We start from the raw sequence: 16,243 nt of genomic DNA, 5'->3' as shown, positions 1-16,243 counted from the left end.
AAGCCCATAACCAACAATGCAGTTCAAGAAATATAGTAAAGAAAATATTTGCTAAATAAACTAAAGTAAACACTAAAATAAAAAGTAAAACAATAAGATTACATAACAATAATGAGGCTATATACAGGGGGTACCGAGTTAATGTGCGGGGGTATAGGTTAGTCGAGGTCATTTGTACATGTAGGTAGTGGTAAAGTGACTATGCATAGATAATAAATAGCGAGTAGCAGCAGTGTAAAAACAAGGGGGGAGAAGCTGTTAAGGAGGCTTTTGGGCCTAGACTTTTTTGGGCCTTCCTCTGACACCGCCTTGTATATAAACTCAGCAAAAAAAGGAACGTCCTCTCACTGTCAACTGCATTTATTTTCAGCAAACTTAACATGTGTAAATATTTGTATGAACATAACAAGATTCAGTAACTGAGACATAAACTGAAAAAGTTCCACGGACATGTGACTAACAGAAATTGAATAATGTGTCCCTGAACAAAGGGGGGGTCAAAATCAAAAGTAACAGTCAGTATCTGGTGTGGCCACCAGTGGCATTAGGTACTGCAGTGCATCTCCTCCTCATGGACTGCACCAGATTTGCCAGTTATTGCTGTGAGATGTTACCCCACTCTTCCACCAAGGCACCTACAAGTTCCCAGACATTTCTGAGAGGAATGGCCCTAGCCCTCCGATCCAACAGGTCCCAGACGTGCTCAGTGGGATTGAGATCCAGGCTCTTCGCTTGCCATGGCAGAACACTGACATTCCTGTCTTGCAGGAATCACGCACAGAACGAGCAGTATGGCTGGTGGCATTGTCCTGCTGGAGGGTCATGTCAGGATGAGCCTGCAGGAAGGGTACCACACGAGGGAGGAGGATGTCTTCCCTGTAATGCACAGCGTTGAGATTGCCTGCAATGACAACAAGCTCAGTCCGATGATGCTGTGACACACCGCCCCAGACCATGACGGACCCTCCACCTCCAAATCAATCCCGCTCCAGAGTACAGGCCTCGGTGTAACGCTCATTCCTTATCTTGGAACTGAGATGCAAAAAGTCCCAATTGCAATGTCCCAAGAAGGAAGTGACCCTACCTAACTAATGCAAAAGTTACATTTGACCTTCATGACGAGAGAGAATGCAGGAGACAGTCAACTAATAAAGCAGGCAGTGGACCGTTTTTTTTTTAGGTGCTGAAATGTAAAGCTGCTTCCACAGCGCAATCAATGGGAGGTGAACAGCACCTGGTGCTGAAAATATAGCTAACTTGTTACGCAAGTGGCACCAAGCAACATACAGAGAAAAAAAACACCAGTCGAGTAATTCATTTCAACAATAATCTTTATTTTAATTTGACTTTACAAACAACAAGAGGGTTTAATTGTAGTCTTATTTATTCAGAGCCAAGGCCCATATAAAATAACTGAACTAGCTGAGGTAGGCTATGAGGCTTAACAGCATCTTTCACAAGAAGAAAAATGGCCTAATAGAAATGGGATTTAAAAAAAATGCATTTGGCCTACTTACAATTGCAACTGGCCAACAAGGTAACATCCTACATAAAACAATAATTTAAAGAAAATAAGTCAATGTCTGTGTCTGAATGTCTGTATCGGGAGTCTTGGGATAACCTGCTCCTGTAACGACAAAACAGACAGAAAATACTGTCAGCATGAGACCTAAAATAGCCATGGATAAGCACTGACAATAATAATAATCACAATAATGTTAGTAGCCTATATGATTAATTATTAAATACTAAGTTACTTACTTAATGGGAAAAGTTGCATTTCCCCTCGGACACGATCTTGTGGAATGTCGAGTGAGAGGGTTGTGATTTTGATGCGCAGGCAGTCCTCGATTGACTTATGTAAAAGCTAGTTCCTGTCGTGAGTCTTTACTGCGTTCATAGAGGAAAATTAGGACTCGCAGGTGTAAGTCGATCCAAACATTATTAGCACATAATGCAAGTTTATTTATTGTGCTGTATTCCTCTGAGCATGCCACCCAAAATGCACACAACGACTCAGCACTCCTGAATGCATCCCTGATTTGGAAGTTTTTTCACCATGTCCACAACTGTTTTCCCACTTCCTTGTAAATACAGATTTAACCCATTTAAGTGACAGAATATGTCAGCCAAAACAGCTACATTAGAGAGGAATCCCTCAATTTCCAGAATACTAATGTGGTCAGTTGCTGCCCTCATTTAGCTTTTTCTGACAAAATCCACAACCTGGTCATGCAGCTTACAGAATCGCTCTAGAGCTTTTACTTTACTCAGCTAGCGCACGCTGTTGTGAAGCAGGAGATCATAGTGGGTGGCCTCCTCTGATTCTGTCACAAGCTTGCGGAAAAGATGGTGTTGTGTACTTGATGTCCCCCTGACAAAGTTGATTATGCGCATTACTTTATCCATCACATCTTTTAGCTCACCGTTTAGTCGGACACACAGCACAGTCTGATGGATGAGACAATGCAAGCCATTCATTTGTGGGCCGATTTCCTTCAACCTACTGACCAGGCCCCTGTGTCTGCCCACCATAGCAGAAGCCCCGTCGGAGACCACAAAGTAGACTTTTTCAAATGACAGGCCATGCTGCGTAAACAATTCTTCCAGCTTTGTGAATAGGATGTCCCCGGTGTGTGTCCTTCGAGGGGAATCAGTGCCAGTAGCTCTTCTTCAAAGTAATTTCCATGAAAATAACAGACATATACACACAACTGTGCTACATCGGTGTTGTCAATACTCTCATCAATAACCATCATTGTGGTAATGACAGATTGGTATCTCAGCGCATTCTTAGTCTAAATGACTTTACATTTTTGCAGTGTGCAGACCTCCACAATCAACCTGGGACCCCAAATAATTTTTTGGGGACAAAGCCTAAATCAATTACAGTCACGGTTGACCACCCCCCTCCTTCACGGCACTCATCCTTGTGACGTTTCTTCAGTTTCTTCTTCAGATAGCTTTACAGTTCGCCCTCCAATGGCACATGTTCAAAGTGGATGGCCCTTAATAATGTCCCGATTTTTCTCCCCTGAGCCACCTCTGTCCTTTATGGACCATTATGTATTGTTCATTTTCCTACCTGTACACCAGCAGCATGAGAGAAGTTTGGACGGGATCTCTCTCCATGCTCACTCCACGTGGACTCATGTCACACTCCTGAGAGAAAAGGCAGTTGATAGCTTCGACTGGATGCTGTGTACAAGTTGCTGGCTCAGACTCAGGTCTCACGTAAAATGGTGAAGGACCATAGTGAATGCCATTGTCGCCATTACTTCAGCCAGTTAGAGGGGGTGAGGTTTCCACTGTTCTCGGTCAAATGATCCTTTCCATGTATCTAGATACCATCTGTAGTCACCTTCGCCAGAACCTGGAGCGAGGACAGACCAGAACAACCCTTTAGTTTAGGGCATTTCTGATCCAGGAAATCCAAACAAATGATTCACTGTATGACAAATGATTACTACTACCAATATTCTTAATACAGATTTCTAAAACAAATGTCAAAAAGAATAACACAGAGTTGAAACCATTATTTTCTCCAAATTGGTTTATACTCTATCATCTTGGGGATCTCACCGCAGAGTTACAGGGTTAGGGAGTTAGTGGGCTAATCCTTAGGGAGAAATCCCGACCAAACAGCAGACCCAATCTGGTGAGATTTGTTATTGAAGCACAACAAAAGCAAAGAAAACAAAACAACAACAGCAATACACATTTTTTTATAGGCAGGCATGTGAACAAAACAATATGCATATTTACCAAAGGGTCCCAGGGGATTGGTAATTCCCCCTTTGGACACATGACTCACATTGTGATTCATGTGTACAAAAAAAACAACACTGCCTGTTAAGTAAAAAATAAATGAATTAGAATAACAAATCAAATTAGAATTACAACTCTTGATAACTCCATAAGGAAATAATTGTATCTCATAAGATTAATGGTAAAATATACTAGAAACAGATGTCCCTCATTTAGGGGCAGCGCTCGCTCTCTGTCCTTCTCGTGGTCCGAATCACACATAGGACAAATGCTAAATTATAAACTTCTTCCTAATTATTAGTGTTTCCATATTACATTTAAATGTCACCCAATATTCTTAGCCTTTCTAGTAAGGGTGATCAGGCCTCACCAGAGAGTCAGAACAGAGGTCAGTCAACCCTGTTAAGTGAGTGTTTCTTTCCTTTTACCTCAGACATTATTTAAAGATATTTCAAACATTACAAACATGTTGAGTATCAAGTTTACATTGGATCTTTCAGTAAAATTCTTATCAATAGAATCTTTATACTGGATCTCAATGACTGCTCTCCTAAGGCACCTGCCTCAGGAAGCCTTTCAATGGGAGAGATACATAATCATTGATAAACATGTAAAATAAAGTTGGTAGCGGACATAACATCAGTCCTGGAGAAAAGAAAATAATATGTACTTAGTTTGCACATCTTAATCAGTCCTAAAAATACTTCAGCTTAATTGAGTTTGCTAAATATTGGGCAGGAAGAGTTTATAAAACCATGTGTATACAGAATTATACTTCAGACACATAATGGAAACAGATTATTGTTTTAGGTGACATTACCTCCTTACTTAAATCATTGGTGTAACCCAATCTATAGAATTGAGTAATAATAATTGGAAATAGTCAAAAAATGTCTCTTATTCATACCTCTGTCCCAAATTTCCCCACTATGTCACTTTCAGCCTGTTTGAATTCAGTGAGTACTAGCGGCTATCTATTGTTCCACAGGAAACGTATCTCTAACCCAAACACCAGATTGCGGCCTCTAATTTAATATCAGTCCCAATGCTTAATCCCTCTGTTCATCATGTGACCTTGTATTGAACCATTTACTCTTCAAATTACTAAGATATTGTATTATTAGAGTTCTATCTGAAAGCCACTAGGACCCTTCTCCCCAATAGGAAGACCTATCAGATCTTTCAGATCTAGTCTCTCAGTGTCTATAGTCTCAGCAGTTTATGTAGTCATAAACTACTGATTGTACAGTCTTGCCACATACATATAGAATAACACGCACATTTTCACACATTCACTCAGTACTTAATAGTAATTATATCTCTTATCTAAATTTCAATCCTCTTATTATCCAAATTTAAATCAGCTTATTATCCAAATTTCAATCAGCTTAATAGCCAACCTTCAATCTGTTATTATCCTAATGTCAATCAGTTTAATACTTTACACACTCACACATCCACATTCACTACACTCACACAACTCCCATCCAAATTCACTTCATGCTATTTTTTGACTCAAGACTAGTGGTACCCTCCTCCATTTTTATGTTTTGTTATTATTTTTTTTCTATTTTTATTCAAATTCATTTACATTTTCTTACTGAAATTCAATCGCTGTGTCCTTCAATTGTTCGCAGATGACGTGTCTCCTCTGCAGCTTACAGTAAGGGTCTAGGCGGGTCCTTGTCCTCTTTTGGTCAGACACTTTTAAAAATGCGCCACCGGTTTTCCTCACAGACCCCCACTGGAAAGCTCCGCAGGCAGAATCCATCATCCTGTTCGTTGATGCCAAATTGTCGTGGAAATTCTACCCACTGGGACGCTCATGAATGAATCATCGTTTATTAACAACTTGCTGGAGAGGTCACAGTCAAAATTAGATGCATAAAGTACCGGTCTGAAGTGAGCTCTCCCGGGGCAGCCCCGTGAGTTCTCTTATATACTGCAGACAAGTTACATTTGCATGATTTAGCTTATTCATCTTTCATAATGAATTATCATTAACGTTTGCTTCATTCATGTGACCGACCAATACTGGTTCATGCATGTGACAGGCCAATCCATCATGAGGCTTCTTCTCCCTAAGGTGAGACCATGAAACTGAGATATCTTTTGTTCTCAAAACAAGGGTCTGTGCGTACTGCCAAATTGCAGATACTGATAGTGAGGATTCATTCAATCAGTCACTTAAATGAACACAGAAATTGGTTATTAGAAAAGCACAAACATAAAATGTTCCATCACACTACTTTGAAGCAAGGTAAGTTATGCCTCATAATATAAAATAAAACATTCATGTTTCAAACAATGAAATATATTTTCAAAATGCATACTGCCTTCAGCTCACATTGTAAAGTGGTGGGTGATGCTCTGATAGCCTTGTTTTGGTTTATTTCATAACCGTCTGTCACACCTGCTCCTGCATCGCCCTCTACTGGTCATCCTGTATTTCTTTGACCTGCCTCCTCCCCCAGTGCTCTTTCCCTCTGTGTGTGTGTGTAGACAGGTGTGCTGAAGTCTGAGCAGATCCCCATCAGCTGCAACTCATTCCATAATCAAGACCTCAACAAATACTCAGTCCTGACACTTCCACAAAGCCAGATCGTAATCTCAGCTCAGTCAGTTACGCTTCTACTCCCTTGGATTCCTCCCTGGACCTGCTTACCCTATCAACCCCCCTCGCTCCAGGCTCAGCCTCCGCACCTGGTCTCCAGCAACCAGCCCGAGCGTTCCCTGACCTGCACTCCATCTTCCCCGTGACCCATAAATACCTTGGTTACTTCATCCCCGTCTCCTTGCCTGAGTCTGCTCTTGGGTTCAACCCTTCAGCTTCACCTAACACCATAATTTACGAGATTTGTCAATGTTTTCATTGTCTTTTGTTTGGAGTGCTCCCTTGTGTCTGGTTCTCTGTCCTGATAATGTTGAAGCTCTGTATGCTGTGTGTGTGTGTGTGATAGTTGTGTTGTATAAATAAGATATGACTAATGAATATACACACAGGTCAATTTAATTCCACAAAATTATGCAAAGTAACCTATAGACCGATAAGCATGACAGTCAACGTATTTACGTCGACTGGTATTTCCATCAATGAATAAAAAGTATTGTATTGCCGGCTAATGTAAACCCTGCCACTGGCGTTAGTTAGCTAGCTACCTAAAAAATATATACAGTACCGGTCAGAAGTTTGGACACACATACTCATTCCAGGGTTTTTCTTTATTTCTACTATTCTCTACAAGACAAACGACAGTCCATCATTACTTTAAGACATGAAGGTCAGTCAATCCGGAAAATTTCAAGAACTTGGAACGTTTCTTCAAGTGCAGTCTCAAAAACCATCAACCGCTATGATGAAACTGGCTCTCATGAGGACCGCCACAGGAAAGGAAGACCGAGAATTACCTCTGCTGCAGAGAATAAGTTAATTAGTTACCTCAGAAATGGGCAATTAACTGCATCTCAGATTGCAGCCAAAAAAAATGCTTCACGGAGTTCAACAGACAATTCAACATCACCTGTTCAGAGGAGACTAAGTGAATCAGGCCTTCATGGTCAAATTGCTGAAAAGAAACCACTACTAAAGGACACCAAAAATAAGATATTTGCTTGGGCCAAGAAAAACGAGCAATGGACATTAGACTGATGAGTCCAAATTTGAGATTTTTGGTTGCAACCACCATGGCTTTTTGAGACATGGTGTAGGATGATCTCTGCATGTGTGGTTCCCACCGTGAATCATGGAGGAGATGTGATGGTGTGGGGGTGTTTTACTGGTGACAGTCAGTGATTTATTTAGAATTCAAGGCACAATAAACAAGCATGGCCATCCCATCTGGTTGTCGCTTAGTGGGACTATCCTTTGTTTTTCAACAAGACAATGACCCAAAATACACCTCCAGGCTGTGTAAGGGCTATTTGACCATGAAGGAGAGTGCTGAGTTCCAATCACCCGACCTCAACCCAAATTAGATGGTTTGGGATGAGTTGGACCACAGAGTGAAGGAAAAGTAGCCAACACGTGCTCAGCATGTGGGAACTCCTTCAAAACGGTTGGAAAAGTATTCCAGGTTGGTTGAGAGTGACCTTTTACTAATATATATATAGTTTTATCCAGCCGGATAAACACTCCAAACAGCCTACCCGACCACTCAGAGGCGTCCTCATGGTCCTGAAGCACACCGTTGCCTGGCTTTCTATCACATTCCAATGATACAACTGGGGAATGCGATTTTAGAATGTGAGAGGGACATGTAACCCCAGTGAAAGTTGCGCTCCTGCATGCAAGTATTTTTACCCCCACCCTGTCTGCAAAACAAATCGCAGCTATGGTATAGCTAAGTTACTTGTAAACGCATTTTAATGTTATTTTGAAATAAGAACATGCTTCCATTAATATAAAATACCATTAGCCATTTCCCGAAATACTTACCCACGAATTGAATGGGCTAACAACGATAAGAATGACTAAGCACTGAGCAGTTACAGAGCTAACAGGTGTTCGTTTTTAATGGCAAATGAGTTCACAACGAGCTGATTACTATTGGTCTTTCTATTCTGATCAGCCAACCATATGGGGGGAGTGTTTTGGACGACAAAGGAAGGAGTGGTTATCTTTTTTTTAAGTGTCATGTTGTATATTGCTGGCGGGAGTCCAACTATCACTAGATGGCGAGCTTTTCTGCTGCCTTGTTGGGATTTGATGTGTCGTCTTTACCAGCCTCACACTTCCTTCTTTCTGTAATATCGCTGGTCGTCACTAGTTACCACAGTCTAAAAGTAATAAATCCCGACTATTTCTACGATTTATTTTCTGAAAATCTGACTCTAACTAACTCTAACTACACGGCTAATCTTGTGCCTAACCATGACGTTAAATGAAAACCAAAAAACACATTTTTGTTTTTATCAATTATTACGATATTTCCAATTTTACTTAGTGGCTGTGGTAACCAGTGGAAACCAATATCTCTGGCTGTGTGTGTTGTTGGACCTCAGTGGGTGGGACCAAACGATACCTCAACAACAAGATGGAATAATCGTGACAAATGAAGGGAAACCCGTCATTGACAACGTTATATTTACTTGTGGCAGGTTATTCATTGAAACGCTTTTTAAATGTCAGTTCTTAGGACATGAAGGTTGACGGCACAACATCAACAATGCAGCTGTCTCCCACCAACGGAGATTTTACCTTCGTCTCGTCAACTGAAGCTGAGGGTAATGTTAGCAGGCCGTGAATACTGTCATATGTGTTTTATATTCATTTTAGTTCGCTTGCTAGCTAGCTACCGTATTTGTCAACACGCCATTCTGATAGCTTGACATTTAATTCAAGTATTTAACTAACCTTGAGTCGTAGTGTTGTCAATTTTGTCAAGTTACGTAGTGGTTCATAGAGATTTGACAGCTTCTGCAGCTTTTACGGCTAGGCTAGCGTTAGCAATCCAACTAGCTAACGTTCGCTATATCACTGAAGTAAATCCATCTGTCTAACTATATTCTTCTAAAGATAATGTAATACATAACTCAAAAGTATATTTTCACTAGTTGCATGTATTGCGGATTGAGTAAATAAAGTTGAATGTCATTTAGACAGTAGGACAAACAAGGGGACAATTATTTTCGTCATTCTACGTCCGTTTTTTTGCTTAACTGAGGTGATTTGGTTTATTGTAAAACGATCTATGGAGGGGAAAAAAGGTATCCTTAATTGTGATACGGTTTTGGAAACCTTGAACATGTACTGTTCAACAATACAGAAATTCAACGCATGTTACATGTGAACCAATAATCGTTTACATTAAATTCCCTTCAGATCTAAGTGGTACTATCGATGCCCCAGATGTTAAATTGAACATGGGCAGCGACAATGCAAAAGACCCATATGCAACCACGTTCCTGAGGAAACGAGGCTATGGCTGGCTACTGGAAGTAGACGAGGATGACCCAGAAGACAACAAACCTCTTCTGTAAGTACCTTCTTCAAGAAACCCATTCTTTGTCCATGCACATTGATATTAAAATGACACTGACATCCAATTTGGCCATCACTGCTAACTAAATGTGCTGATATCTCATGATGCTCCTGTTCTCTCTCATATGCTTGTATGATTAGGGAGGAGCTGGATATCGACCTGAAAGACATCTACTACAAGATCCGCTGTGTGCTGATGCCAATGCCCTCCTTGGGCTTCAACCGGCAAGTTGTGAGGGACAACCCTGACTTCTGGGGTCCTCTGGCTGTAGTGCTCCTGTTTTCCATGATCTCCATCTACGGACAGTTCAGGGTGAGGCGGCAGGACAACCTGTGATTTCTTTTTCTTCTCAGATCACACCAAAACAATGTGTCCTTTGGTACCATGTCACAATTTTCAGCTTGAAAGTTGTTTTAATTATTTGTTGCATTATTTTATTTCCTAAGGTTGTGTCTTGGATAATTACCATTTGGATATTCGGATCTTTAACAATCTTTCTGCTGGCTCGTGTTCTCGGTGGTGAGGTAAGCGCCACCTTTTTAAGCTAAAATAATTCATATCCCTAGTCTTGATGAGTAGTACATTTCTCTTACTTGATACTGTACATGCCTCTGGATGTGAATTTGCTTCCTATTACAACATGAATGATGTGGCATGCTGTGAAACACTGACTTGCATTGTTTTATATCGGATAGGTGTCTTATGGACAAGTCCTTGGCGTGATTGGATACTCTCTACTCCCGCTCATCGTTATAGCTCCCTTGCTTTTGGTCATTGGGGGTTTTGATGTTGTTTCTACACTAATAAAGGTGAGCACATCAGCAAAGATAATGAACATTTATTCTCTCACATTTGCCACAAAAATGAATCTCTAATTCAGCACTGCAAATTTGATTTAACATACGCTAACATATTTAAAGCTTTTGAACATCTTTATATTTTTTTGTTGATAATAGAAATGTACTCTTAAATCAGATATGAGTGTTTATTAGTTGTCAACTGTCTTTCATTTTCCAGCTTTTTGGGGTATTCTGGGCTGCTTACAGTGCTGCTTCTCTACTTGTTGGGAATGAATTCAAAACCAAGAAGCCTCTTCTCATATACCCTATTTTCCTTTTGTACATCTACTTCCTGTCACTATATACTGGGGTCTGATTGGACAAATGGCGACTGTGGGCACTTTGGTTGGAGACTGACACAAAGCACTGTGAAAAGACACACAAGGATTCATTCCACAATGAAAATAAGGAACATGGATTTTTTAAAAGGTTATTTTCTCCCTCTTCTTTTATCTCTGTTTACAATCCTAGACTGTGGGGATAAGGGTATATGTTACGTCAGTGTATTTAAATGTGCCCCTTACCTCTTTGCTCATTAAAAAGCAGTGTATAGTGTAAGGCTGCATTCAGATTTTATTGTAATTAGAACCCTGGTTTGCATTCGCATCATATAATTATTTAATTAAGGTGTGAAATCTGGTTTTGGTAATCATGTTGGGGACACAGATTTTTGTTAATGCTTTTATTCCATAGAGGAAGGTGGTGCCAAATACAGTGCACAAATGTTCAATTAGAACCAAGGGGTTAAGAAAGACGTCAACCCCTAACTGAGGTTCCACCATTATTTTGTAAGGTAGTGGGTTTAACATACTGTTATGCGTTATTTAGTTGTCATTTTATGCACCTTTTACAAACCTTTATTTCTTAACTTATGAATTTCAGCCTGGGTAGGCCAGTAGATGGGCAGTTTGAGTGAAATAAAACAGTCTACTAAAGTGTGGTGCCTTTCATTAGTTGTTTTATACAGTTGTTTAATCTTTTATTGAACTGATGTTCTGAACTTCCTTGTATCGATTGTACATATAGCTACTTAATGTGTTGGAGACGTGATAGTATCAGAACATGTTATACAATTGTGGAACATTTTTAGACCTAGAACAATAGTGATATTTATAATGAATTCACAGTGGGGGGGGGGGGGGGGGGGGTTAAAAGCTATCAACATAATTGTCCATATAACTGTTGTACTGTACTAGATATTTTAAAATACATTCCCTCTCATATGTCAAATGTTATCATTAATCTGCATGCCTGTTAAAAAAAACTCACACCCAAGCTTTTATGTAGGATTTATTGGCGGGGTTCAAGTTGTGGTATTTATAGTAATTTGAATATGAATTATTAGCTGTAAACATTAACATTTTTTAATATTGTTAGTGTGTTGTGCTGACACATTGTTGTATATAAGCATTTAGAACAAATACTGTTAATTTGTTCTTGAAATGTGCCATTTAGATCTTAATCGTTATTACAAAGTACATCTGAAATAGGATATCAGATAAACGCAAATAAAGTATGCTTATGGTTTCTAGTGGTAAAGGAGGAACGGAAATGTGCATTGGTTTTACAGTAATGCGGTTCAAGCCTATTTCTGTGTTATTTGGTGTCCGTCTTCAAGGGCTTTACAAGTGATAAAAGGTCTTGGTGGGCTGCTAAAACTCAACAGACCGATTGTTTAACTGTACAGGGCGTTCGTTCGTTCGCTTGCTTGCTGTTGCGCGGTATGTTATAGGGACCACTGGGCGATGGGTTTTACGGTTTATTATTCGGGGTTCTTGGGTGGGGATCTGCTGTATATCCCAACATCGGGCAAGGGCTGAATCAAAAACAAAATAGTCATAATTACATAACTCACATAGCTAGTAATTTATATATATGGGAGTCACAACAAACACCATTTACCGTGGGGAAATAATAACATTCACAAAACATTAATCTAAAGAGGTTCTCTGTCTGTACTCCGAGGTTCTCTGTCTACTCCGGAGTCAACATCGCAGTGCCCTCTCTGGTGTCGCGTGATAGCCAAGCACTACGCTAGTTCCGTTTACCTGACGTTCATCTGAGTGCAACGCTCGTAGCTTTCTCAGTACTGATGGTGAATAGCTACTGCTGCGGTAACCGGTGGAGGAACAGAAGCCGCAGAAGGAGAGTCAGCAGTAGTAGAGGACCGGTAGTTTGGGATTAAGCGTTTACAATTATTAATCTTACTCGTATAAACGGGAGCTTCCTAAAAAACAGAAGGGAACGGGGAAAATAAATAAAGATGGCGGCCGCGGCCTCGCCGGGCTCCTGCTCGTCCACCTCCTCAGACTGGATTGTACTGAGAGACGGTTGCCTTCGTTGCGACGAGGAGGGCCTGCGGAGCCTTTCCTACCACCCGGCCCTTAACGCTATCCTGGCTGTTACTAGCCGGGGCAGTATAAAAGTAATCGACGGCACTTCAGGGGCCATTCTCCAGGCCTCGGCCTTGCATGGTAAGTCAGGGCCAAGGAACTAGCTAACTGGTTTAGTTAGTTAGCTAGGTTGCTAGCAATCAGGTGATTGTCATAACTATCAGATGAAACGACACTGGTCAACAATGTAACGTTACATTGGGCCTGCTGTGGTGGTTGACTTGGGCTAAGTTAGCTAGCAAATAAATATACATTTTAGAATTTGTCGTGAATTCTGACATTTAGCTACCGATTCACTTGCTAAACAAATATATTTTGTTATCCGATTCCTATAAAAACCACTTGAATACATAAGTAGCTAAATGTCTTAAGAATCGTCTTGTTGTCAAGACGTTTTGCTAACTAGCTAGCTAACGTCAACGTTAGCTAACTAGCGATTTGTTATGAAAACAGCTCTCTGATCATGAACTGGCCGCAAAGCTAGCGAACCCGCTAACGGTGTATAACGTTTTGTCAACATTCAATCAATCGTTAAGTGTCATAATAGCTAACTAGTTAGGCACATTATCTTGCTTAAATATGTAGCCTCTATGAATAGGGTAAGTAACATGTAGATATCTAACGTTAATGTTAGTTACCTAGTTAGATTGTATTCGGTGGTAGTTACCTAGTTAATTGTGATGACACTAACATTACTAGTGAGCTAACTCGTTTCGTTGGCTGTGTTGGGCCAAGGAAGCAAAATGTGCATTGTGAGATTGCTGGCTAATTATGTTAGCGATCTACAAAGAAAGTGTTTGAAGGCTAGTTTACATTACTGACAATGTGAAGTCACATTCGCTAGTTGGCTACATAGCTAATACCGTTAGCTAGCTAAGATGTAAATTAATCGATGATCACCAGCACCGTGCTTACATGTGTCGCAGTAAATGTTAGCAAGCTTGCTAGGTAACGTTAGTTTGTTGTAGAATATTGATCTAGTTAGGTAACGTTAGTTGGCTAGAAAGGTTATGACGTGTAGCTATTCCTACTACGCAGAACAGTAAAGTATGCAATGCCTGTTGGCAATCTAACATTAGCTAATAACGATAAGTTAGTATTGTAGCTGTAACATTTTGTGTGGAAAATGGTTGACGAAAGTGAATAGGCTTGGCTTTAGTTTTTGTGACAATTTATATTTGACGATACCAAACAATAGAAAACATTAGTGTTTGTTCTTCAACGTGACCCCCCCCATCTGTAGCTACATTGAATGCAGACTTGGCTGGTGGGGGGAACTGTGGGATGACGGTTTTTGCACTAGCACTACACATCTGATCCAAATAATGAAAGCTTGATTATTTGAATCAGCTGTTTAGTGTTAGGGGAAAAACCAAAACGTGCATGCATCCCTTGGGGTCCCGAGGTCTGAGTTTGGTTAACACTGCGTTGTATGCACACAATAATGCAATTATTAGAGAGTAAGTTTACATGCACACAACAATGCGATGGTGTATTGTCAGATAAATATAATAGTTAAATTAAAACGTTGACATGCTTTGCAAGAATAATGATTTCCGTAATAAGCCTGTTTGCATGGACACTGAAATCGGCCACTCTGATAAATGCAGAAGAATGGGAGAATCTCATTCTCATTTGTAAAACAAAATTCTGACCCTGTATTTTCTTTGTCATTATACGGTGTTTAAATTGAGAAATTTAAAAAAAATCAATTTTAGAATAAGGCTGTAAAGTAACAAAATGTGGAGAAAGTCAAGGGATCTGAATACTTTCCCGAATGCACTGTATGTAGCCAATTGTTCATCCTTGTTTCCCAGAATAATAGGAATGGTGATTAGCTTGAACCAGGTTGAATTAGCATTACCCTAGCATTTTACATTACAGCACATAATGAAGTGGTAGTAACATAGTAGATGCTACAAAAGTCTTAAGGGTTGTTTGGGAAATTGTTTTCATTGTGAGTAAGTATCTTTACAGTAACAATAATAAGGCTACCCGATAGGGCAATAAAACATTATTTTTTGAGGAGATGGTATAATTGAAACAAATCAAGTTTTGTGAGATATTAATAGGGTTTCCATATTTCTGTGCAAATATTGTGAATGTAACAAGCAACTTGCAGTTTAGTTCATCAATATTTCAAAGACTAACTTAAAAGTCTATTTTATTATCTGGTAAACATGATGGAGTTATAATCTGACACAAGTCCAGCTAATGCTAGGTCTTAGTAGCTACACTAATACCCTGATGTTTGTGTTTCCTAGCTAAACCTGGAGGCCGTGTTAGGTGTCAGTACTTCCCTGCGGTAGACAAGGTCCTCTTCGTGGACGACTACGCAGTGGGCTGTAGAAAGGACTTGAACGGTATCCTGCTGCTGGACACAGCCCTGCAGGCCCCCGTGGCCAAACCAGAGGACATGGTCCAGCTAGAGCTGCCTGTTACAGAGGTAAGAGAGCCAGCCACTGACGCATGACACAAAACGCACTCATACATAGCACTTGGAAAAGTTGCCAAACTCACATTTGAGTTTTTTAAAAACCTATTAAAACCTATTGATAGGGTTTTAAAACCCATTGATAGAATCACTAACCATCATATTGTATCTTTAACAATTGTCTTCTAGTACCACACACAATGAACAACAATGCTCAAAAACGGGTAACTTGTTAGATGACAATCAGCCAAAGTAGCAACAAAAAATGTATTTCTTAATACATTCTAAATAGGGCCGTGACGATGTTAGCATCATAATACTCAGTATCGTGGCAGGAAAAATCTGCTTTGTCTGTTAATTTCTTAAGGAAAACAGCTCTACTGCATTATGTTAAGATTAAGATCACTTTATTGTTATCCGGAGTCAAATGTTGTGGCTTTAAAAAATAAGCAGAACGAAAGTCTATAGCATAGGCTACTCTCAATCACACCTTTTTATTATTTTAGAATTCAAATAAAGGAATTATCCAGTTCTGAAGACAGTAGACTGTTTATGTCCACCCCTTGATGTAGGCCTATAACCTAGCTCACTACGGTAGAACACTATGTGTTCCTCATCAGTTATTGCTCCATCATGTGCATGCCACAGACACCTGTTCTGCTCCACCAGAAAGGAACTTTAGAAAATATTTGCCATTGCCTGCAATTGGCCTCTGGCCAGGTTTTCAACAACATTACCTTTGGTAATGATTCGTCCAGCATCATTGGCTTTCGCTCAATAGCCAACTGTTTTTGCAGCGTTTTTTTGTTTTTTTTGTTTTTGTTTTGT

General features: G+C 40.0%; 2 protein-coding genes across 2 annotated transcripts in view; both read left to right on the top strand.

Moving 5' to 3' along the window:
• Positions 1–8,725: 8,725 nt before the first annotated feature.
• Positions 8,726–11,523, top strand: LOC115113254 (protein YIPF4). The gene is made up of 6 exons (XM_029640722.2): positions 8,726–8,991; positions 9,590–9,743; positions 9,890–10,061; positions 10,196–10,273; positions 10,445–10,558; positions 10,767–11,523. The coding sequence occupies exons 1-6, from the start codon at positions 8,907–8,909 to the stop codon at positions 10,902–10,904; spliced, it is 741 nt and encodes a 246-aa protein (XP_029496582.1). The 5' UTR covers positions 8,726–8,906; the 3' UTR covers positions 10,905–11,523.
• A 1,097-nt stretch (positions 11,524–12,620) lies between these two features.
• Positions 12,621–16,243, top strand: part of LOC115113252 (baculoviral IAP repeat-containing protein 6-like) — a 142,214-nt gene continuing 138,591 nt past the window's right edge. The window contains 2 exon segments of the mRNA XM_029640721.2: positions 12,621–13,062; positions 15,246–15,427. Coding sequence (XP_029496581.2) covers positions 12,852–13,062; positions 15,246–15,427 — 393 coding nt within the window. The 5' untranslated portion in view covers positions 12,621–12,851.

Source organism: Oncorhynchus nerka, linkage group LG28 (assembly GCF_034236695.1).
Source record: "Oncorhynchus nerka isolate Pitt River linkage group LG28, Oner_Uvic_2.0, whole genome shotgun sequence".
In the NCBI taxonomy this organism is placed as follows: Eukaryota; Metazoa; Chordata; class Actinopteri; order Salmoniformes; family Salmonidae; genus Oncorhynchus; species Oncorhynchus nerka.
The sequence above is the reverse complement of the archived record's forward strand: the minus strand, read 5'-3'. Positions and strand labels throughout refer to the sequence as shown.

What these genes read in the sequence shown, in the direction of transcription:
- LOC115113254 (XM_029640722.2), top strand. Translation starts at nt 8,907, where the DNA reads ATGAAGGTTGACGGCACAACATCAACAATGCAGCTGTCTCCCACCAAC. An exon ending in CTCGTCAACTGAAGCTGAGG is followed by an intron (nt 8,992 to 9,589) that starts GTAATGTTAGCA and finishes AATTCCCTTCAG; the next exon opens with ATCTAAGTGGTACTATCGAT. An exon ending in CCATCTACGGACAGTTCAGG is followed by an intron (nt 10,062 to 10,195) that starts GTGAGGCGGCAG and finishes TTATTTCCTAAG; the next exon opens with GTTGTGTCTTGGATAATTAC.